Below are 25,700 nucleotides of genomic sequence, written 5' to 3'. Positions count from 1 at the left end.
CCGTATACTGTACATGCCCACTTCATAGGTTAACAGTTCTTTACAGATGTAGCTGTGGAACAAATGCCAAAATCTTTTATTGGTTAATATCTTTTTGGCCAGAAACCTGGGTGTGTTGTCACTCGTATAGCACTATGCTAGTAAGGAGGATGGCTGGGGGATGGGTGATTGATTTAAAGGGATATTTCACTTTCAAAAAAGCTTTTGGTCATTTTATCGTCTAATCATGCTTTTGAGAACACCCATGACCGCTTTTGAGTTGCTTGATTCAGTATTTAGATATTTCATTTTAATTGTATCAGACACGCTCCCTTCCTATACAAACCCATTGTAACTTCAAACTCCATTTTAACCATGATAGATTCAATGAGAACACCCGTCCTTTTTTCTGGTGACTCCTCCTGACGCCCTCCTAATATGTGAGCAGGCCGTGTTCTTTTCAATAACTATTTTCTTTTAATATTTTTTATTGTATTTAATTTTCTAATTTTCCCCAAAAATGATTACAAATAAATTAAAAATGTGGTCAGCTCACGTATTAGGAGGGCATCAGGAGTCACCAGAAAAAAACTGTGGGTGTTTTAATTGAATCTATCATGGTTAAAATGGAAGTTACAGTGTGTTTGTACAGGAAGGGGGGGTCTCTTATAAATTAAATATCAAATATCTAAATATCTAAACTTTTTTTTTAAGTGAAATATCCCTTTAATTGGAATGGGTTTGGACTTCATAATCATAAAGGCCACTTACTGTAATATTTGAGGGGTGTGAGACTGGGGAGGTAGTAGGAGTTATAGTGATGCTACTGGTGATCTTGCCACCACCTTTGACGTGACAGCCATTTGTCAATATTTGAGTCCTTTGCTCTTGACGAAGAGAGTAGTAACTCCCACCACTGGGATGGGGACTGCCATTGGCTATACCATTCACTCCTTGTACGTAGGGGCTTCCTAGGTGAATGTGGATCTTGTTGTCCTCTGAGGTGAAGACGCTGGGACTAACGTTGGTACCGCTGGACCTCTGGACATGCCAGCTGTTTTGCCGCTCTGGACTCATCCTGAAGACAGTCTGACCCACAACGTCTGTGGGCTCTGGAGAGCAGGTGCTGACCGTCACAATCTGCACAGGGGGGTTGGTGTGATCGGGTGTCACGGAGCGTGAGGAATCAGGACTTGTGACTTGAGACGTGGGTGTTAGGGTGAGTGGCGACAGAGCTCTTTCGGGGCTGGAAGGGGAGCTCCTAGTTTTGACCGCAGACAAGTTAGAATTTTGTATGATGGTAATTCTCTGTTTGGGTGGGGCCCCGCTTGTTGGGATGACGGCTGTGCTGGTATAGGAGGTTGCGGCATCTGCAGTGGGGCTGCTGAACTCTAAAGTGGCTGTGTTGAGTCCGTGGTCTGGTGTTACTTTGATGTGCAAGGGCTGCCCTGGTGTGTGTGTTAGCACCACGTCCCCTTTCTTGACAAGGTTACCATTTATCACCTCTCCGTTAGCAGTTAGGTGCATATCTGTGCCATTGGCTGATTGGCTGCTGTATCGCCTCACATTGTTATTTGTGTGGTTTAGCCTTTTGAAGTCTTTCACAGGAGTTGAATTTCGTCTCTTTGTGGCTAGGTCCTCATTGTGGTTGGAGTCCTCCTCGTCACTTCCATCGAACTCTAGAGGAGACAGGTTACTGTACTGTGGAGGTAGGCTCTCTGTTTGCTCAGTCTGTACCTCCTTGTTGGACTGGTAGAGGTCTGAAAAACGACGCCCATTCACACCAGGTCTCAGAGTCTTGCTGAATCGTCGGTACCTCTCCAGCTCACCAGAGAGTTCCTCCATCTCTCTAGCAAGATCTCTGTTCCTGGCCTCCTGCTGCAACAGTTTCTTATGCAGGGTGGAGTGGTCCACCTGGACCCTGGAGATGGACTCATCGGTCCCCATCAGCCTGTGTAGCTTCTCTTTCAGTGTGTCCACCTCCCTGGTCAGGAGTCTGGACTTGACCTGCTCCTGCTGGAGACGACGAAGGAGGTGGTGCTCCTGGTTGACCTCCTGCTTCTCTGCCAGCTGGTACTTGGAAAGCTCCTTTTTGGCCTCCTCCACCTCTTCTGTCAAGGCTTTGGACCTCTCCAGCTGCTCCCCAAAGCTCAGTTCGAGAGACTCAAAGTCCTCCTGTACCCTTATCAGCTCCCCCTCAACCACTTCCTTCTCCTGGAGTCTTTTCCGCAGCATGTCCACCTCCTGGCTCAACTCTTTGATTTTATTATTCTCTTCTTGGCAGCCATGGTTTGTGTTATTTGACAGAGGGTCATTGATGTCCATCTCTTTCTCATCTGTTTCCCCCTTTTCCCTTCTACTTTCCAGGACCTGTGCCCTTTTCCTCAAGATGTTGACTTTGCTCTGAAGATCTCCGTTTCTCTCCTCCTCTGCTTTTAGCCTGGCAAGCAGCTCATCATTTTCCTTTGCTAAGCTCTTTATCCTCTCCTCCAGACCTGCCTTAGACCTCAACACCTGCTGCCTCTCCTCTCTCATTCTCTCTGCCATGGACACTTTTGGAGCATTTTGCTCTTTTGGTTCACACTCCCTCCTGCTAAGTTTCTCCTCTGCCTGACGGAGCCTCTCTGTCACAGCCTTCCTGTCTTCTACAAGAGCCATGGTCAGTGTTCGGAGTTTGGCTAGATCTTGCCTCAGTGCCCCCTCAGTCTTTTCCAGCTGTGCCTCCACAGCCTCCATCTCTCTCACCCTGACCTTCATAGTGTCTATCTCACCGGATAGCTGCTTGGTGATTCCTCTCTCTTTCTCCAAGCTACTCTTCAGTGTGCTGCATTCCTGTCTGCTCTTACCTAAAGCCTCCTCTATCCTGTCCAGTTCACTGATTCTGCCGTTGAGCTTATCCACCTCTGCCTTCAGGCTGCGGCACTGACTGCTCTCCCTTCCTAACCTGCGGTCCAGATCTCTGCACTGGTCTCCCATGCGGATCAGCTCCTCATCCTTCCCCTCCATCTGCACCACCCTCCTCCTCAGTGCCTCCACCTCTGAAAGAAGGCCCAGCGGTGGTGCTGTCGTCGGCGCTGCCACTCTCTCACTTGCCTCCTCCCCACGTCTCACCCTGTCCCTCAGCTCTTGGAGCTCCTCCCCAGCTCTTCTTAAGGCGTCCCTCGTCCCCTCCAGTTCATCCAGCTGACGGCTGAGGGCCGCCAGCCGCTGTCGAAGCTGCTGGTTCTGGGCATCCTCAGTGGCCAGTTTCGCCGTCATGGCTTCTTGGGTTCGGTGTAAGATGGAGGCCTGACTACGCAGCTCCGCCTGCAGTTGCAGGGCTCTAAGCTCGCCCTCCTTCGCACGGGAATGTGTGGCGGCGAGCTCCTGCTTGGCGTGGTCAGCGACGGTGGTGAGCTCTTGGACGTGACGGCGCTGCTCTTCAAGCTGCTCTGTCAGACTCTGCTGCTCGTTAACGACCAGCAGCGCAAAAGCTTTGAGCTCAGTCAGTTCCTCTTGCAGGGCTGAGACCTCTCTTGTACTCTCCTCCTCCTTTCTCTCCTGGTATTCTTTCTCCTTTACAATCAGCAATTTGAGTCTGTGGAGATAAGGGACAAATCAATAATTGTTATTAAAAAAAGTTAAATGCTGGTTTATTTTGCCTAGTTTATTGTATAATTTGATTTATTTATAGTAGATATTAAGGCAAAGTTCTTCTGTTTACAATTCACCTCTTGGACAAACTGTTATGGAACAATTACCTATTCCTTTTTCTCTTTTCCACTGTAAATGCTTCTTACATTACAAACTGCTTTAAATGCTGAGCTTTCTTTCCTGGAAATAATAATAGCAATTGCATGATTTATTCCCAGCTCTGTAGAGTGGTGCACACTTTCACTTTACACATTTTATCAAAGTGTGTGTACATGTCTCTCTGTGTTTAGGAACATGTATAGGTACTGTGTTTTCTTGTTGCTCCCCGTAGTCCGCTCTCGGGTGTGTGTGTGTGTGCTCTGTACAATGTTTTGACTGGCACGACAGATGGCCCCATGGCAGGGAGCATTTGTTAATTAAGAAGTTCCTCAACCCTTGACTACCCTCCCGACTGCACCCCATCACCCTCCCTCTGTGCCCCTTTATATCTATCTACCCTCTCTTGTGCTCAGCATAGGCAGGAATTCCCCCTGTTCCCTAGGTACCGTAATTACAGACTGGCTACGTCTTCTTACTCTTGTCACTACTTACATTTCTCCAGACACATACACATACAGTATACTGTAGTTATTACACACTTATCCATGTTCTATGCCACGTGCTTATCCTTTATTCTCCTCTTGTTTCTTTTTTCTGCTTTATACTTGTCATTCATGGTGTCCATGAGATTGAGAGGGGATGGCACACAGCCTCGGGTTAGATTTGAACCCGGCCAGCTGCAGGATGGATAGCCTTTATTATTTTGTGTGCCAGAGCCCCTATCAGCTATCTTTTTACTTCAGAAAAAATACTTTATAAGGTATTAGTCTAAGTCTATGGAGTGTTAGAACAATGTTGTATGTGCAGGGACCCTGAGAAATGTCAGCATCGTTTCTCTGCAATTGATTTGCATGCTTACTGACTGTATATGAGCCTTGTTTTTAAACATCATACAAGAAACAGACTGACTACTTAAATGTAATTTCGGTCTGCTTGTATTTACAATACAGTTGAAAGCATATATTAGGTGTTGTTGTTGTAATGTAATTTATTTTGTGTACTACATATTCACAATTCAGAGGAAGTAGCTGGCTGGCTTGATGAAGAGACAAAAAAAGCAAAAAAAAAAAAAACGTTTCTACCAAAGGCATACACTCACTTTATCATGTTTAGAAACTAAATACAATCCCCTAACTACGATATAGCCTCTATTTGTTTGTTCACACCTTAAAAACACCCTTAACACTAACGGAAATGAACATTTCTGGTATAGTAAGCTATACCAGAAATGTTCATTTCAAAAATGTGTTTTATTAAAGGCATTTGGATTGTATGTTTCTGATATTTTATTAGTTTTGTCCAGGTTCTTCCTTTCAAATACTTGCAGATAAGCAAGGTTTTAATGAACATTTTTGGACTGTGGTGCTAAGTTAAAGTTAAGACTGCAGACTGACTAGTAGGCTGCACTCATAGTTTCACAATCACAGTCACATTTTTCTTAATGTTTTTAATGAACACAAAATGCAGGCCTGTAGGAAATGTAAATATATATGACTAAAAGGTATAGGTTAGTTTCACAGAAAATCACAGTATTTACTTAAACTCCCCAAGAGTTGTTCTTTAACATATTTTAGACACACTGAAGTTAAGTGTAGTTAAGTGTATCGTTTCTTTGGCACGAACTAGGTTTTGTAAGATACAAAGAAACTGCCACAGCAGATGGCTTGGCTGTTACACTGAGTTCTAAAGTTTTTGCCATGCATCTAAATGCTGCCAAAGAGCTATGTTATGCTCTTGTTCACCAGTCCTGTGGTTGTTCCTACCTGTGTTGTTGGGCTCTGTGCTCAAAATCCTCAGAGAATAGATTCTATTTCCTATGTTCTCCCACCTCTCTCTCTCTCTCTCTCCCTGTCCCGGCGTTCCCAGCAATGTGGACATTCCATCCGGAAAACCAAACATTATGAGAAGTGCTCTGCACACTGAGCCCCACTGGCAGCCCAAGGCGCCCATTACATCATCAGCAAGACCTTATATGGGACTGTACAGTCTCCTCAACTGTGTGTGTGTGTGTGTGTGTGTGTGTGTGTGTGTGTGTGTGTGTGTGTGTGTGTGTGTGTGTGTGTGTGTGTGTGTGTGTGTGTGTGTGTGTGTGTGTGTGTGTGTGTGTGTGTGTGTGTGTGTGTGTGTGTGTGTGTGTGTGTGTGTGTGTGCAGCCCAATCCAGATGAGCTCATGGTGCAGCCATGCCAGATAGGCTGATGGGAAGGACAGAGGATGTGTGTGTGCAAAGGGAAGCCTAACCCTCAATCAGAATTCACAAAGTTTCAAACCAAAGAGGCTAACACTTTCAATTTGCTGGATTAGCCTGAGTAAACTTGTTAACAATGGAGCCAGGCGACATGACTGCGAGCTAGGTCCAGCATGCCGCCTCCTAATAAAAGAGCTTGCGTGTGTCTTGTGCGTGTGGAGCGTGTGTGCGCTTAAAGAGAAGGACATGTTTTGTGTTGTAGCTCCTGCGCCTGGGGCCCGATAACCTGAGTGAGAGATGACATCATCATCTCATCGCCACACAATTACATCCATATGTCTCTCTCTCTCACAGTCTGACTCTAGCTCTCTCACTCTTCAGCTCTGCTTCACCCTCCATTCCACCTCAAAGTTTTGTTTTTTTAATCCTCGCTACTCATATCTTTTTCTTTGATTCTTCTCTTCCCTTACTGAACCTGTATTCATCACATTTCTACTCCAGCCCCTTCTTGACACCACTCTGATCTCTGCTCTTCTGATGGATTATTCTAATCAATGCAAGGTGCTCGGTGGAAAGCAGGGAAGAATGACAGATGATACCCCCATTGCTCTCACTACTAGTCATACCTGTCATGATAAGAATGACAAAAATGATCGTGGGGGAAAAATGGCCCTTCACCTTTACGCCTGCGAGATCACACCAATCCTACAGCCAAGTGCTGCAGGAGGAATACAAATGTCACTCAGTCTGACTCTAGCACGCATTCCCCACTGGGAATGGTTATTATGGCTGGTCGTTCTTGCTTTACAGGAGGAAATACGCGTCTTTTTTTGTGCAAAACTCTCAAGTCCACTCCCCAATTAAGGGTGAAATATTTCCCCTGTGACTTGTCGTCATCAGGCAACTATTTGCAAAACAGCCCAAAGACCTGCTGGAAACTTCTATTTATAGACGTGGCTGTTGGCGAACGTGTCAGCCAGTCTATGACTGGCACCCTTATCAATGTAATATATTTGCTATTATACACACCATATTAACTTGTCGCCGTCGGGTGGAAAACGCATATGTCCAAAACCTTTGCTTTTTTATAATTATTTAAAAAAACATTTAAATAGTGAAAATGGCCAATCTACAAGGTCACAATGCGTCGCATAACAACTTGTGTTACTTTTACTACTTTCAATACTTGTGTGCGACAATTACAGTACATTATGTCAAACTAGAGAATGACAGGAAACCGAGAGAAATAGACGGGAAGTGACATGCAGCAAAGTCTGTCGGGATGTCGGGGACGGGATTCGAACCTGTCAGGCTGCATCAGAGCCTATATGTGGTATGCGATTTGGGGACTGAATGCCTTGTTGTTCTGTGATGGCCACTATAGTATAGATAGACGGTAGAAAAGTCAGGCAGTTAGGCAAGTTAATTCTCTGAAGTTATGGAATGTGAGAAAGCAATCCTCCACATTGCAAACAATTTCTGTCCACAGACCAACTTAAACCAGGGTTCATGAGGTCCTGTTTCCTCTCAAGGAGGGACTGGCCGCTTCATTGCTTGTCCTCAATTACATGCACGATGATTGGATCCCTCAAAGGCATTTCCATGAAATCCCTCAAACATGGCCAGTTGTGCGAGACTGGAGTCTTGCCTCGATTCTCATCGCTTTCACTGTTTTCTAGGGGTATTATTACTTAGTTGAAAGAATGTCTATATACTGTGTGTGTGTGTGTGTGTGTGTGTGTGTGTGTGTGTGTGTGTGTGTGTGTGTGTGTGTGTGTGTGTGTGTGTGTGTGTGTGTGTGTGTGTGTACACTATATATATATATATATTACATATTGTTGCTGTCGGGTCTCCATATTTTTACTTTTTGTTTTTCCATAAATGAATTCCCTACTTCATCATTGAAGGGTATCACACTGTAGGGGAAAACAGCAGATCTACAAGCTCACAACGTGTCATATCGCAACCATATTGAACCATTGTGATGAGTGTTAACAGTTGGCCTTTGCACTGTGGCAACAGAACAGGTCTTTGAGAAGACATCAAGGATGCTCTGAGGAAAAAAGCAGCGTGGTTCGGGAGGATATCCCAAGGCAAGACCTTTTCTCAGACGATTATCAGCAGGTTGAGGAAATTAAATGGAGCTGTGCAGCCCAACCCTGACCTCTCCTGTACCCAGCAGAGGAGGTAATGAATGGATCCAGACAGTTTGAGATCCAAGAGTGGTTCTCTTCTGGCAGGCGTCGCCACTTGCAGACTTCATTGATAATTTATGCGTGTCTCTCCCCACTGACACATTACTGGCTGGGCAGGCTGGCGGTAGATGTGTGTGAGTGTGTGGGATGGACAGAACAGCTGTGGGTTTCCGCAGGGCAGGGGTATGGCCAAGTTTACTTTGTCCTGTTCCTTTTAGGGCAGAGCCTACGCAACACTTCCTTCACTGAGTTGAACTAAGCCATTGCATGAATTGAAATCTCTGGTCTTCACGCACACGTTCAGGCACCACCTTTATAGCCTAAGGGTTCCCAAACCTTTCAAGCCGCAGGTGTAGAAGGGCTCGCTTTGGGAAAAGACAGACCCACATTCATAGCCGCCTTAAACAACAGGCCAGAGTGATTTAGTCATATGATGATGTTATTATTGTTCTTATAAGCAATATTGCTGCTGTTATTGTGTGCTATTGTACTGTAGGTGTTGTCAGCGTTGACAACGCTGAGGAAGACCCAACACTGGTCGAAACGTTCGTTGTCCTCTGTCCAGAGAGGTAAATAAACCATGTGAAAAGGAGATTCCTTGTGTGCTGGCAATTCTTCATTGTTTCATGATATTATTGAGCCATGCACCTTAAAGACTTTAATTAATTTGGAGTGTTGCGGGCTTTCTGCTTTGTTGCAGTCACCTCTCTCTGTACAGTGATACCTGTGCCTGGGGGACAATAATGGCTAGTCTCGTCATCTTCATTCTTCTTGTGCCCGCATCTTTGTCTGTTTGCCTGCCTTGATTTCGGACTATTTTTTTTTTATTTATTTTTTTATTGCGACCGTCAGATCGCAGTTACTATCAAAACCTCCACCGGCTGTCAGTCAGTCCGTCTGTCTGTCCGTCACGTCACGTCACACTTTTGCCCTACTCACATCTCTGCCACCGTTGCCTCTATCCATGCCAAACTTTGCACACACACTCCTTGCCTGCCAAACCACAACCTCCACCCCACTCATTTCTCACATGGCCCTCTTCTAGCACCACCATGAGGCAGATTCTTGCAAAACACATTTTTGGACACTGCTCCTACAAACGTTGCCCTAAAATCACGCAAAGCGGTACACCGTATGTCTAGACTCATGTCATCAACATGGATCTGTCCCTTTTAGCGCCACCATCAGGTCCATTTTTTCAAACACATTTTTGGACACTGCTTCTACACATTTTGCCCTAAAATCACGCAAAGCGGTACAAAGTATCTCTAGAGTCATGTCATCAACATGCTGTCCCATCTAGCGCCACCATCAGGCCGATTTTTTTTTTTTTTAAACTCTTTATTTCTCAATAATTTTACATTTTTCAACAATATAAACAATAAGACAATAAGCAAGACAGATATAAAAGTAGATCAAAAATAAGATACATAAATAAAAATACAATAAAATACAATAAAAGAAAACAATAATAAAATATATTATATAAGAGGTCATGGGACGCCCGGCACAGTTGTCATGTAGTTATATTTATAGGATTAGTAACATGTAGGATATCATCAACCTTCATAAAGAATCAGTTGCTTCACCCAAATGTCTTAACCATTTCTCCCATTTCCTTTCTCCTGCCTCCTTTTGGAGTCTCAGAGAGTAGGTCATTTGTTCCATAAGATGCAATTGTTTCACAATGTTAACATATAGGTCTATAGTAGGGCATTTTTTCTGTAACCAATTCTTAGTTATGGCTTTTTTACTTGCCACAAGTAGTATCTTGAGTAAGTATGAATCGTCCTGACTCAGTTCATCTGGAAATTGTCCAAGATACAAGAACTCAAATGTATCGCTGATATTGAAGCCCATTATTTTCGAAACCAATGTTGTTATTTCTGTCCAGAAGGGTTGTATCACAGGGCAAGACCAAAAGATGTGCGCATGATCTACAGCTGTTTCTCCACAGTCCCTCCAGCAGTCCAATTGGTTGCCTGTTTGCTTGGACTTCTGCTTAGGCGTTATAAAGAAGCGGATTTGATTTTTCCAACTGAAGTCTCTCCAAGATAAAGAGTTGGTTGTTGTTGATTGTATTGTCCATGTTTCCAACCATACATCATCACTTATCACAATGTCCATTTCTTTTTCCCATCGTTGTTTTACATACATTGTAGAATCTTTTTTCAATGACATTATACCATTATACAATTTGCTTACAAGACCCCTCATACTCTTTGAGTCATAGGCTTCAATGAATACCTTAATTATAGTTGGTGTAATCTCTTCTTTAGACCTTTTTATTTCTTTGCCGAAAAAATCCCTCAACTGCAAGTATCTATAAAAATCTTGTTTGACCAGTCCATATTTCTGACTTAGTTTTTCAAAGCTGTCAATATCCCCTTTTTTCATTATTGTGCATATGGAAGTGATACCAAGGCGGACCCATTGTCTATATCTACTGTCTAGCAGTGATGGCATATAGTCAGGATCATATGCCGGCCAGCTTAGAAGCTTAGCTTCCCTCTGAAGTTGGAAACATCTTATCACCTCAAACCAAATTTTAAGTGATAGATTTACCCATTGACTTGATGTTAAAGGCATTCCCTTCCCTCCGTCAATGCAACCCAATAATGACTGTATTGGCTTATCCATTAAAGATAGTTCTATACGTTTCCATTTGGCAACATATGATGGGTTACACCAGTATACAAGGGGTCTCAACTGTGCTGATAAATAATAGTCCCTTAAAGATGGAAGAGACATGCCCCCCTTCTCCCGGGGCAGTTGTAAGGTAGAAAATCTAACCCGAGGTCTTTTTTTGTCCCAAATAAAACGCGAAATGTGTTTGTTCCATTCTCTGAATTGTTTCATGGGTATTTCTACTGGTAATGACAAAAAGAGGTATAACAGTCTGGGTAGGATTACCATTTTAACTGATCTTATTCTATCCCCTAAATCCAGAGGAAGCATGTTCCATCTGTCTAAGTCATCATACATTTTTCTAGTTGCACCCTTGTAGTTAACATCATACAGTTGAGATAGATCTTTGGGTAGGTTAACACCTAGGTATTTAATATGGGGTAAATACCAATTAAATTTATATTTTGTAATGAATTCTTGTGTAGGGTTGTAGTTGAATGTCAAGACCTGAGTTTTGTTTACATTGAGAACATATCCAGAGTAGGACCCATATGTTTCCAACATTTCCATCAATATGGGTAGTCCTGATCCTGGGTCCATAATTGTGACAATCACATCGTCCGCAAACATGCCGACCTTATACTCCTCTCCTCCTATATGTATCCCCTTTAATTGTGTCTCCTGTCTAATTGCTTGGGCCAAAGGTTCGATGAATAAATTGAAGAGATAGGGTGAAGCTGGGCAGCCCTGTCTGGACCCACGTTCAAGCGCTATAGCGTCCGAAAGACTACCGTTTATCTTAATTCTTGCCGTGGGAGCAGAGTAGATTGATTGGATACGTTTTATAAAACTCTCACAGAAACCAAATCTATGCATCACTAAATATAGAAATTCCCAAGATAGACAATCAAAGGCACAACGGGCGTCCAGGCTGATGGCAATAGCACTAGTCTTGTCCTTATTAATCTGCTCTATGACGTGCAAGGTCCTCCTTATATTATCTTGAGTCTGACGATTTTTCAAAAATCCACTCTGGTCCTCGTCTATGAGAAAATCCATTGTCTCTCCCAACCTTTTTGTTAAGATGGATGTATATAGCTTATAGTCTGTGTTTAGAACACTTATGGGCCTATAATTCCCACACTCCATCCTATCTCTTCCCTCTTTATGAATAACAGATATAAAGGCCTCATTCCATGAAGGAGGAATGAAATCATTTTTCAATACGTAGTTGAAGCATTTCCCCAACAGGGGGAGTAGTTGCTCTCTCATAGCTTTGTACCATTCGCTGCCGAAGCCATCGGTCCCTGGAGACTTATTAGAATTCAAACTAGAGATGGCTTCATCTATTTCCTCTTGTGTTATTGGGGCAATTAGTTTTTTGTTCATTATTGTGCCAATCGAGGGGAGATCTAATGATTCCAGAAATGTTACAATTGTTTGCTTGTCTGCTAGATCAGGTTGGGAGTACAGTGATTTAAAATGTGTTTCAAATGCCTTCTGTATGGCATCCATATTACTAACAATCTCTTTCGTGGTTGGATCCCTGATTTTATATATAGTGTTTTCGGCCTGTTGTTTTCTGAGCCTCCAGGCTAATAACCTTGCTGCTTTGGGTCCAGCTTCATAATATTTTTGTTTCATAAATCTTAGGTTTTTCTCCACTTCTTCGCTCATTATTTTATCAATTTCTTGTTTAGTATTTCTGATTTGCTGTATTATAGCAGGTTCTTTGTTTTTTATGTGTGTTTGTTCCAATTCCCTTAGCTGTTCTTGTAGTTTTAATAGTTGTTGTGCTTTAATCTTTTTTATCATGGCTGTTCGGGCTATAATCTTTCCTCTGATAACTGCTTTGGCCGCATCCCATAATATACCAGGGTTGACATCTCCATTATCATTAACTTGTATATAGGCGGTCAACTCCGATTCCATTTCTTCCTTAAAAGCAGTGCTATTCAAAAGGCTAGTATTCATTCTCCATAATGTTTTCCTTATTCTACTATCTAAATGAAAGGTCAGGTAGACCCCCGAATGATCAGATAGATCTCTTTGACCCACTTTACATTCCTTCAATCTGTGTAGATCCCCACTATATGTAAAGATATAATCTAACCTTGAATGTACTGAATGTCTTGCGCTAAAGAAAGTGTATCCTGGGGCCGATCCATGCATAGCGCGCCACACATCCATCAGTCCCAGGTCCATTAAAGATTTATTAATACGTTTCTCTATAGGAGTTCTACGTCTCTGCTTGTTACTGGAGTCCTGAGAATGACGTAAGATATTTAAATCCCCTGCCAAAATCAAGGTACCATATGTCTCTGAAGCAACCAAATTAAATATTTTCCTAAAGAAAGACATATCACTCCCTGGTGGGGCATAGACATTAAATAGTGTCACCTCTTTATGATCAATTTTCCCCTTTAATAAGACATATCTACCCTCCTTATCAATTATTTTGGATATGAATTCAAATCGAATTGCGTTAGAAATCAAAATGGCAACACCTCTCTTTTTACCATTTTTATATGAGGAGAAGAAGGTATTTTTAAAGCCCATTTTTTTATCAGGCCGATTTTTGCAATATTTTTGGATACTGCTCCTACAGATTTTTGTAAGCTACCATTGCCTTCTAAAGTTTGTGTATGTGATCTGGCGGTCGCTTATCTCTCGATTTAGATTTAGATTTTTGGTAACTATATTGAAGCTGATGAGTCAGGGCCATAATCGTTTAGGGGTGAAAATATGAAAGAGTTGGAAGTGGTTTGTGGGTGCTGCTTGTAGTTTGTAAAGTGTTGGTGATTCACAGCTCCAGTGGACAGATGAGAGAACATGCATGTTTAATGCCTGTGCGGTGAACATGTGTGCACGGTTAACATTGAGAACCAGTTAGCTCAATGACAGATCATAGACACATGTGTGCACACACACACACACACACACACACACACACACACACACACACACACACACACACACACACACACACACACACACACACACACACACACACACACACACACACAGGCTTAAAGCATGCCCCCCGATAGCTGAGGTTGGAACGGACTGTTGGGCTGCATTGTGATGGGTCGATGTAATCACTCTTAGACACGCAACAGGGATCGTACCACGGCCACACTGCTATTATCATTGACTATATGCTCTAGTGCGTGCCTCTTAAATTAACATTCACGATTTTTATAGTTGGAGCATATTTTCTTTATTTCCTGTGTGGGTGAGTGAATGAAGAGTATTTGTCCAAGTTAAGTGACACACTTGGCTCATGAAGCACACTTTGAAAAAGAGTAAGAGGCTGAGAACAGCCTTCAGAAGGAGGAGGAAATTACTTATGTTTAATATTTAGGATACTACTGAGCCTAGATATAATAGTAACGCGGGAGGAGCTGGGTGGAGAGGGAGGTAGATGAAAAGGATGTGTCAGACGGATTGCCGCGTATTTCATGTTGTGTACCCTGTGGATAATACATGCTTTTCAAAGAGACATCGTTGACTCGCCTAGAGCTGCTTGAATATGGCAGGAGGCATAATCACATTTGTTTTGGTCAATATTAAGATCATTTACACTTTGAACAACTTTTTACTTTTCAGTTTTTTTCCTCCTTTTATTTTGTGGTCATATTCATAATACCACTTTGTATTTGAGTATCAGGTGATGGGTCTTGCCTAGCGGTGCAGACAAACAACTGAATTAGTTTAGATCGCTTATTTTATTTCGTAATATCCCAAAAGAAGGATGCCAGGTTGAAAGCAGTTAAAAATCTGATTCAGCACACGTCTGCTGCATAATTACAGATACCGTAAAAAAGTAAATTGCTGATATGTCAGCCAAACCGATATATCGGTCTGGCTCTATTATTTATGACACAAGACAGAGTGAGAGCATTATTATGCACCGGAATGTGGCACATTCTTGGAAGCCAAAACCGTAATTGGAAATATTTGATTAATTGAGGACAAACCTTCTGGTTTGTGTTCAGCTCGGCTGAGCAGCACTATCATGAGTTTATTGGGAAGGTGAGGAAAAGTGTGTCTGATATCAAATATGAACATGGTAACTGAAACAGCCATGTCTGTAAATGGTGTGCATGCCTTTGTGTGTGTTTGCGTCTGTGTTTTATCACCTGCTTCCCTGCATGATGTCATTTGGACTGAGGGACAGAAGACAAGACAGCCAGAAGGAGAGAGGGGAGTAAGCTTCAGGAAGAGGCCTGTATTGACAGGTTACACCCCGCCATACCGACGCCCTGCCACTCCGACCATTGACTTCTATGGGTCGAAATGGCGGGGTGCTCCCTCTTTTCTATGCACATCGCCTTTACGACCCTAAACGTCTCGATTTAGAAACAACGCCATTTCGAATAAACCTGTCGGAAAGGCAGGGTGTCCCCGTTTTGCTATAGACATCACCACTCCGACCCTAGGAAAGCCCTTCTATTTTTGCAAAAGCAATGCGCGGCCGCTGCTTCTATAAGCGAACGATTCAGCTGTGCGTAGAGCGGCAGTTCATAGGGGTGGAAGAAGAAAAAAAAAGGAATGAGTTTATGTGCATCTCCCCATCTCTCTCTCTTTCTTTCTTTCTTTCTTTCTCTCTCTCCCTCTCTTTCTCTCTCTTTCTCTTTCTCTCTTTCTCTCTCTCTCTCTCTCTCTCTCTCTCTCTCTCTCAACGCAATCTTGTAACGGGCTAGTATTATTTCTGTAGGCCTACTTCAAGCTTGATGGTTTGATGGAGGGACAATTAAAACATTTATATACACTGAATGAATACAGACACTTCACAGATATACAGTAGCCTACTTAAAATTAGAAAAATCCCTTGAGAATTGACCGAGCAATAAGGCTTTGTGCGTCCACCGAGGCGGCGCCAACACCCAGGCAGCATCGGAGCTTCCTCCGGGGGTCCCCGGGCCCCGCGGACCACCGCCTGTCACCCCGCCGTTCAGTGGGCACCTGGGCCAGCCTGCCAGGCCCACCGGAGCCCCGGGCAGCCCCCTACGCCCTACTGGAGCCACGGACAGCAACGACGCGCCATTCCCCGCATTAATGATTGAATAATATCCTACAGAACAGATGAAATCACGTAGCTGTAATGTAGGCTATATTGCTGGCTTAATTTGTTAATTATTAGGAGCAATAAATATAGTCTATAAGCCTACTTGATTTAACAATAAATAGGCTCAAAAAAGTTGCCAAATTACAATGGGTCACTGTGACATGGCTTATTTAATCAAATCTAATCAAAGCTTTATAGTATGCCTTTGGGTAGCTCACCAGATCTGCAAACTCGCAAGCATGCATGTTGTGTAGTCTGTAGACACACCTCTTTGTGAGGTTTCAGATCGGCAATTTTTCGCAGTTTGGCTGGGGTCTGTCTTGTTATCAAATGATATCGTCGGCCCAAAACTGATGGACATGGAATATATAGCTACTGACAAGTCGCACAGTTGTGCACAACGCTGTCTGTCTGTCTGTCTGTCTGTCTGTCTGTCTGTCTGTCTGTCTGTCTGTCTGTCTGTCTGTCTGTCTGTCTTTATTTAGATCAGATTGGTCATGTAAATGCACCTATTGTCGCGCTGTTGCATTAGGCCTATATCATTATCATCATCACATAAACAATCCATATTTGTGCGCCTGACGGCCCATAGGCCTATAAGATAGCCTAATAGGCTCCAATCGCTCCATATACAAGTGCATTAACGAACAAAAATGCTTAAATACTTCTAAAATGGACAATTTCTTATATCCCTTTACCCCAGTCCCCTTAATTTATCTGATGAAGGATATAGCGTAGGCTATTTATGATCGCAAGCCAAGAAGACAATTAAGGTGGCGTTTCCAAAACGTTTCTGGACACACACACACACACACGCACACACACGCACACGCACACATTTGCGCTCTTAAGTTATGTAGGCCTATTGCTGCAACCAAATCGCCCCTCGGGAAAAACGAATATACATAGGCCTAAATGAACTTGAACTTTATGCACACTGGCTGGGAGTGGATCGATCGCTCTCTCCCTCTCTCTCTTTCTGTCATTTGTTTCTTTTCCTAAATAAATAAGCAGCAGCAGTTAACGGCTGCATGGCGCTGTCAACTAAATGATCAGGTCGCTTTTGGCTGTATCCTCTATATATGAACCTCTCCCTCTCTCGATGAGTCGTTACTGGTCTGGTAGTATGGTAGGGGAGGGCGGGGTCTGTTGTGACCTTTTTTACATTTTACTCTATTACTAAACAAATACTTGCTCAATTGAGACAAAAATGCAAAGTTAATAACTTTGAGATGTCTGTCAACTATTGGTGGTGTTTATTTGATTCGATCTCAAACCTATAAGCCACAATTTCTCTTCAAAAAGAATATGTGCACCGGAACAATGGACACCGTTGGCGGGGTCCATTGTGACCCGTATGGGCCAATTGTTCTGCTCATTCTAAATTAAATAAAACAGTTATGTTAACCATTTATTATATTTTTTAACTCATAGTATGTGTCAGAGACATGTTTTCTTTAACTTGTGTTTTACTCTTAATCTTAACCATGAAGTCAGGTAGGCCATTGTTGCAACTTCCAGGCAAAACTCATTTCCTCTTACCATCTTCACTGTGCAGTCGTCTCACCATTCATAAGAAGTAGGCCTATACTTGCAAAAAGCCTAATTATCTGTCTCATTTTCTTAGAATGATTTAATAAATAGTTAAGAGATTTGAAATGTCACATGAGACACTGCATGTAGCCTAATAAGCATAGTATAATTCATCATATCATAGGCCTATAGACTAACTAGTGGCAGTAAAGTGTTTTGCAGGCATTAGACACAAATTAAAATGAGAAAAGACAAATTCCACCAAAAACTCTGCCCAGCTGATGAGAGAAGTCTCTTCAGCCTCTATGCTAATCATTTAGCATTAGCAGCAGCTTGTTACCATAACAGGTGGGGTCGGTTGTATACCTTTGCAGGGGCTGCACAACGGACCCCTTTTGACTAAATTCACTGTAAGACCTAAAATAACATATTGCTTTTTGATACCGAGGGTTAAAACTTACATGACATAAAAGAGGACAGACAGATGATTAAAATGAGGTATATTGTGACTGTTTGACGACTGAATTCAAAGTGCTAGACGAAAATTAGCCGACAAGCTGTTGGTGAAAAGACCTGCTTGCTTGAGAGCTGGTCCCAAAATGAAGTGAAATCAGCTTGGCACACGTTTGCAATCGTCATGAACCGGAAGGGGCTGTCCAAAGATGTCAGAAAACTGATTGGCAGTATTTTATATGATATATTATTGGTTTAAATGAAGAATATCAACTGGCCCCACTGCACAACGGGCCCCACCCTCCCCTAACTGTCGTTTGAGAGAGAGAGAGAGAGAGAGAGAGAGAGAGAGAGAGAGAGAGAGAGAGAGAGAGAGAGAGAGAGAGAGAGAGAGAGAGAGAGAGAGAGAGAGAGACAGACAAGCGCTGGCCGTCTGTCGCGCTGCATGCCTGCCTTTCTGTCTGTCGCGCGCGCTCTGGATGGATAGATAAATACCGGGGGGGGGGGTGCAAGCGCCGCTGTGATGGACGGACAGACAGACAGACAGACAGACAGACAGACAGACAGACAGACAGACGCGTCGCGCTCCAGACAGACAGACGCGTCGCGCTCCGTGCCAGCTATACCGTCAATTCATTTTACGCTTACAGTTAACGGGTGGGTCCATTTGGTTTCATTTTAGTTACAGATATAAGGTGGTCCACAACTCTTTAGCTGGGGACCACCTGGGATCCCCTCAAGGACCACTGGTTGAAAAGCAGTCATAAAGAAATGTGTCCTCCGCTTAAGGCTGTCCATATATATATGGACAGCCTTAAGCGGAGGACACATTTCTTACTGTATACAGTAACAGTCCATTGATGCCATCCCTATACCCGTTTAATTAATTCATTGCATATTAAATAGGCCTAAGCAAAATAGGCAGTAATAAGCACTGGTGCAAAATGCATGTATGATTGAATAAAGCAAATAGCCTACTCCAAGAAAAAGTACAATGCGTTACTGTTATATGGCCAGCTCAATAACAGACCTACCCAGGGAGTGTGTCTGTGTGTGTGGTAGGCTTCTGTGGTTGGTACAGTAGGTCAAAGACGCACAGGAAAGTGCGTCTATAGACAGGAGGGTCCAGTTCAGTCCCCACACGCACACACCTTTCTCTATCTCCTCTGAATCAGAGGAGATATAGAGCACGACGCTACAGCCTCTTATTAATCAGAAACTCTGATTAATAAGAGCCTATTAGCGTCGTGCGAAGGTGCGCCTTGTCAGTAGCCTATATTCCATGTCCTTCAGTTTTTGGCCGAAGATTGATAACAAGACAGACCCCGTGCAGCCAGAACCCGCGGAGGGTCGGGATTGGTTGCCAAACAGCGAAAAATAGACGATTTAGGCCTACAAGCACACAACGAGGTGTATGTCTATACAGACTCTACACAACATGCCTGCCGAGTTTGCAGATCTTTCGGTGAGCGACGCAAAGCCATAGCCTATATAAAGCTTTGATTAGATTTGATAAATAAGCCATGTCACAGTGACCAATTGTAATTTGGCAACTTTTTTGAGCCTATTTATTGTTAAATCAAGTAGGCTTATAGACTATATGTATTGCTCCTAATAATTAACAAATTAAGCCAGCAATATAGCCTACATTACAGCTACGTGATTTCATCTGTTCTGTAGGATATTATTCAATCATTAATGCGGGGAATGGCGCGTCGTTGCTGTCCGTGGCTCCAGTAGGGCGTAGGGGGCTGCCCGGGGCTCCGGTGGGCCTGGCAGGCTGGCCCAGGTGCCCACTGAACGGCGGGGTGACAGGCGGTGGTCCGCGGGGCCCGGGGACCCCCGGAGGAAGCTCCGATGCTGCCTGGGTGTTGGCGCCGCCTCGGTGGACGCACACAGCCTTATTGCTCGGTCAATTCTCAAGGGATTTTTCTAATTTTAAGTAGCCTACTGTATATCTGTGAAGTGTCTGTATTCATTCAATGTATATAAATCATGTTTTAATTGTCTGGAGAGAGAGAAGAGGGAGAGAGAGATGGAGATGGAGAGAGAGAATGAGAGAGACTGCGGGATCCGTGGAGGTCGCTTGCACACCCCAGGTCGGAGGTGGGGGGGGGGGGGGGGGGGGGGGGCGGTCGAAATGGGGGGGGGTCGAAGTGGGGGGGTGGGGCGCGGTCGAAATGGGGGGGGGGTCGAAGTGGGAGGGGGTCGAAGTGGGGGGGTGAGGCGAGGTCGAAATGGGGGGGGGTCGAAGTGGGAGGGGGGGGGGAGTGGGGGGGTTTCGAAGTGGGGGGGGGGTCGAAATGGAAACCTGTTCCCGTATTGACAATGTAGTGAACATCTTTGGGCCACACATGGAAAGCACACAGCTAGGGATGTCACAATTATTACATAATCGCTCACAACATGTTGCGCTGCGACGCGTTGTGAGCTTGTAGATCGGCTATTTCCACTATCAATGTTATTTTTTAAAGTGTAAAAATATGTCCTTAATTTCTTTGTATATTTATGTTATGTGTCATATCTGCCATGTGCAACTTCAAAGCCTACAAACCAAACAGAAATGTAATTGTCAATGACAAAAACACAATTAAATTGTTAATCGGAAATTATTTGAGTGACAATTAATCGTCATGTAAAATGTCATAATCGTGACAGCCCTACACACAGCTGTTCTACCTTCTCTTGACCTGATTTTGTGTCGGTCACAGAAAAGTCTGCACATGTACATTTTTCCACGCAACTCGAGTTTACATTTCTAGGTTGCAGTACAATGCATTGTGGAGAGACACATGTTCTTAATGAACTGTATAGAGAAGGGCAGGACAGGGGATGAAAACCCTCTCTGTTCTATCAGCCAGGAATGTATGAGCAACGCCGGGTTCACACCACACCACAGACATACTGTCTACTCCATGTATTAATCATCATTAGGCCGAGATGGACCACAGAGTCTTCACGTGTGCAACGTTTAAGGTTTCCCCATTGTACTTGAAAGTCAAAAGTCCTGGTCAACTCAAATCCCTTGCCTTGGCGTGGCTATTTTTGCTCTTTAATTGAACATGTTCGGTGCAGTAGATCGTCGGAGCGCTTGGAGCTTGGCACCATGAGGCAGACTAGTAGTCTCCTCCCAAGGCAAAGAGCCCAGTATGGGTCCAGTCCGTACACGACTAGATTACAGAGTGGACTCTGGCGCTACATGAGCCGAGACGACCGGAGACCTCAACACAACGGTAACGTTCTGGGCCTCAAATAGCTGGAATTACAGAACCAGTGACCACCTTTTGGAGTGGGCCCCAGTTATCGGCATAGGCCACGTTTGATTGTTAGTTATTTCGAACCAGAATATGCCACCCGAACATCTCTCCCAGAGTTTCACTCAACGAGTGGAACTGGTCTCTTAACTCATTCACTTCACATCTTCACATCACTCTTTATATTGACGATTGAGATTGCCTTACATTGTTCGACGTTGTGCCGGCCAGGAGGTTGAGCGAGAGTGCCAATTTAGGGTTCACATATAATCGTCTGTGAGTGTATGTTTATGTGTTTACAAGGGAGAGTGACCCAAGCCAGGCTGCCCACAGGCCTAACCAGGCCCAGGATCTAATGGTCTGTGTCTCAGCGCAGTGGTCCTAAGTACAGGCTTGAGGTCAAAGACACTCTGTAGAAGAAACACAGCGGCAACGGCAGCTCAGCTCTCTCACTCAGCCATGAAGAGCATTACAGACCAGCCATGAAGAGCATTACAGACCAACACACACCAAAGGAATCTAAGCCTGCACATCACAGAGCACAGGCTTGGCTCATTCCAACATATCGTCACTGTCGGGCAGAAACCTCGTATCTCCCAAGTTTCAATTTGTACGTTCTATCGTAAAGCAAAGCCTTGCTTCATCACACACGACTTTCGTACAAGACTAGTGAAAATAGCCGATCTACAAGCACACAACGCCTCGCACCGCAAGGCGTTGTGTGCTTGTAGATCGGCTATTTTCACGATCTTAAATCACTTTTAAAATGATGAATACAAAACCAACGGTTGTGGACATACAAGGTTCCCACCCGACAAGGACGATATACACTTGAATACTTAAAATCCCCATTTAGTCAGGGAAAATTAGCAGAATATCTGTCAAATCTGGGAATAAATTCCTTACCAAACAATTTCTTCACCAATGTGTTCGTAAAGGTGTCTAGTAACTTATCTAACAAAGATTGAAATTCAACATCCCTAGCAAAATGTTTGACAGCTAGGGTAATGCTGGGTCTCATTCACTTACTATACACTGTACTATGGGAAGGGAAAAAAATCACTCCCAAAAATAAGCTTTAAGTGGGATGTGAGGGGTCTAACTAGGTGTTTTTAATTATTCTGAATCCATTGCAAGCATTTGTTTTGCACGAAAAATATTCCTTGGGCCAAAAATGGACCCCATACACCTTGTGAAAAGTGATGACTCATCACTAAGCCATCGTTTTCTTGCGTCTGTTTTTGGCCCATGTTAGGGGTCTAACCTAGTTAGACCCCTAACATGGTACTTAAAGCATATTTTTGGGAGTGATTTTTTTCCCTTATAGTACAGTGTATAGTAAGTGAATGAGACCCAGAATTACCCTAGCTGTCAAATATTTTGCTAGGGATGTTGAATTTCAATCTTTGTTAGATATGTTACTAGACACCTTTACGAACACTTTGGTGAAGAAATTGTTTGGTAAGGAATTTATTCCCAAGGTTTTATTAAAATTCCCTGACTAATTGTAATAATAACATTTTCCCATTTTTACTCTTAATTCTAACCCATGTCTCTCTTCCACGCCGAGGAACACTGAATGACTTGGATTATTTGTAAAGTCACGATTGTAATACGGAACCCGCGGGTTGGAGAGAGGAAAAATGTGAGCTATTCACAAGCCCACTCTTTAGTTGTCTCTTTGGCTTTGCCAAGGCATTTCTTGGGGCCCCTGGCTGTCTGCTCCACTGACCTCTCTCGGTCCTGCTCCAGCAGGGCAGTGAGGTCGTCGCTCTTCTGGATGAAGGCCCTGTGGTTCCTCTCTTGCTCCTCCAGCCTGCAGAGGGCGCCGCTGTGCGAGCGCTCCACCTCCACCAGCTGCCGCAGCATCCGTCTCGATGAGCCTCTCTGGGACTCCACAAGGCGATCCAGCTGAAGGGGCAGGCAGCAATAGGAGAGAATATTAGCCATGCAGACGTAGGGATAGGAACGATAATCGTTATTATGGTTTATCGTGATAAAAAACACTCGCGATAATCGTATCGTCGAGATAAAGACTTTTCGCGAAATTATCCTCTGTCATGCACTGGGATCAATTCACCTTTTATTTGCCGAGCTGCATATCCACTATCCAGTGCCATTTAAACCCTCTATGGTACAATGGACTGGAAATAACATACGTATTTGATAGTCTATTTTTTTCACTCTCTACCAAATCTCTTTGCCAAAAAATACAAGCTCACAACGCAATGCGTTGTGAGCTTGTAGATTGTCTATTTTTTTGGCAAATGTTCCACCCCAGAATAATGGCTGTTGGGGATAAATCACGATTTCTTTGGTCACAATAATCGTGACGTGAAATGTTCATATCGTCCCATCCCCGTGCAGAGGATGCTGGAGGGTGCTTCCAACTCCTCTTCATCTAAGTTGTTTCTATGAACTTGAAAAACGAGCCTGAGGTTTATTGTCATTGGCACAGTGTGTCGTGGGTTTAACATTACCTCAGCCATGGGTTTTTCATAGACGTCCTGCAGTTGGTCCTGCTGGGACCGGAGCGAGTCTCTCTGCAGGGCGCGCAGCACCTTCTCGGGACCCCTGAAGCCGTAGTGGGCCTCCAGCAGAGCCCAATCCATCTTCTCCGCTTTCAAAACTGTAATCACCTCATCTCTGGCCTGGTGTGATGAACAGTATGGAGTGAGCTCTTGGATTGCTTGCAGTAGCATGAGCAGGTTAAGTAAAGACCTACTTAACTTTCCCACAGGCTTAGTTTGTATGACTATTTCTAAGCATCTGGATGCGCTGTTGCTCATGATCTCTGTTCCAGAGAGTTAATCATAGGATTTGAAGTTTCATGCAACGAGACTCAGACACTCATGAACCTGAAGCGCTGATGTGATTGTGTCTCATGTGTGAATGGTTCAAATGACTCACCTGGAGCTCAGCTTCCAGTATACTAAGAAGGTAGAGTAATTCATGCTGGCACAGCTGTTCTCCCATGCTTCTGCCCTCTTCTGTCTCTATCCCGTTTGTCCTCTTGCCATCCCCCTGGGGCTGAATGAAGTGGGAGTTGCGTCTCTTTGGACCACCTTGAGTCCAGGAAGCCATCTTGCTTGTGTTGCTAAGTGAATGCATCTCTCACAAGTTACAAGGCACCTTTTGAGGAAAGGACAAATTAAGAAGCATAAAGGCATGAGATGAAGGGTGAGCACAGGACGAATGAAGGGTTAAAAAGATTATATGCAGTGGAGTGTAAGAGTTCTGTCATGGATAAGTGGACATGCAGGGGACAGTGGTTTAATAAGGGACTTGCTTAGAGCTATGATGTCATAAGCTAATCTAAACTCCTAAGGCAGTGTCATAATAGTCTGTGTTAGTGCAGGAGATAGGCCCATGCCTCTTGTTATCATTTGTTTTATGTCATCTCATCTCATCTCATAGCCTTAGCAGATTACACAGCCATACAGCTATCACGGTCAGATTGACACATGAAAGGATGAGGGCGCCAGCAAGTAGTACCTTAATTGAGGAGGTGTGTGTGTGTGTGTGTGTGTGTGTGTGTGTGTGTGTGTGTGTGTGTGTGTGTGTGTGTGTGTGTGTGTGTGTGTGTGTGTGTGTGTGTGTGTGTGTGTGTGTGTGTGTGTGTGTGTGTGTGTGTGTGTGTGTGTGTGTACACGAGCGCGAATAGGGCTAAACAGTGTTTACGTTCTCTAACCTCCTCATCCCATATTTAGAGCCAGAAAATGAGCATGTCCAGAATGCAGAGCATGAGCTAATCTCTTTGTTCTCATACTCTCTGATGTCATCAAACCTTAATCAAATGGTGGTGGATTGGAAGGACTTCTCCGCCTAGCTAGCTACATGTCAAGCATATTTAGATAAGTAGTCATGGCTCACTGTATTTTCTGGAAAACATTAATCACAAGTGTGCTGGCAAAAAAGTATTTATTTGCTTTATTTTGTACTTTTTTAATGTGAAGGAAAGATTCTTTTTATGTGCATTTACCTCATCTTATAGTCTTACGTTTTCTATTTCTTTTAGACTCTGAGCAGTAAAGAATGACAGCTTTATCTGTGTCTCGTGGACACAAGCACACAAGCAACAGCTGTTTGTAGTCACCAAGGCCCGAGCGCAGCTTCAAGTCCATCTAAACAAGGTGAACCCGGGTGCATCAGGGACAAACACTGATCATGTACGATAAACAGAGACAAAATGGAGCTCTTTAGCCTGTCTTGGACTATAAAAATAAAAGATCCTTCAGATACCGATGCTTTGTGAGAGAATGTAAGCTTGATGCTTTGTGCATAGAAGACGTTCTCTTTTTGCCTCTGCGTGGACAAGAGTGAGAGAGATCTGCTTTGAGTGACATGCACGACCTCCCTCCTTCGGACTTGTTATCGTCTCTGTATCAATCACTAAGACAGATGGAGCTGTCTGTGCTTCCTCCCTGTTCCTTCACTCTTCTCATTTATGGCAATGGAAGGAATGATAAAGCTCTTAACATGAGCACAGCGGGCCTTTTTTTTTATAAGGTTTCTTTCTAGCAGCTTGGACTTCTACCCAGGAATCAGAGGCTCCAGTATGTTCAGACTGGCAGCCCAAATCCAATTTTTGGCCTATCCAGGTTGGAATCAGAATGTTTTTATAAAGTCTGGACACAAAACAACATGGAAATCTCTCTCTAGTCAGAT

At 43.8% G+C, this 25,700-nt stretch overlaps 2 protein-coding genes across 3 annotated transcripts in view; one reads left to right on the top strand and one right to left on the bottom strand.

Moving 5' to 3' along the window:
* Nucleotides 1–25,700, top strand: part of cmss1 (cms1 ribosomal small subunit homolog) — a 54,903-nt gene that overhangs the window by 5,687 nt on the left and 23,516 nt on the right. The gene's annotated exons all lie outside the window — the stretch shown is intronic.
* LOC308308064 (filamin A-interacting protein 1-like) lies at nt 706–24,116 on the bottom strand (the record flags this gene model as incomplete). Its single annotated transcript, XM_080753434.1, has 4 exons — nt 706–3,556; nt 22,765–22,943; nt 23,513–23,683; nt 23,943–24,116. 4 exons carry the CDS (start codon nt 24,114–24,116, stop codon nt 706–708), a joined length of 3,375 nt encoding a protein of 1,124 aa, XP_080609560.1.

Source organism: Nannobrachium achirus (genome assembly GCF_963921795.1).
Source record: "Nannobrachium achirus genome assembly, chromosome: 22".
NCBI classification, from domain to species: domain Eukaryota; kingdom Metazoa; phylum Chordata; class Actinopteri; order Myctophiformes; family Myctophidae; genus Nannobrachium; species Nannobrachium achirus.
Note: the sequence above shows the minus strand (reverse complement) of the source record. Positions and strands in the feature narration are given on the sequence as shown.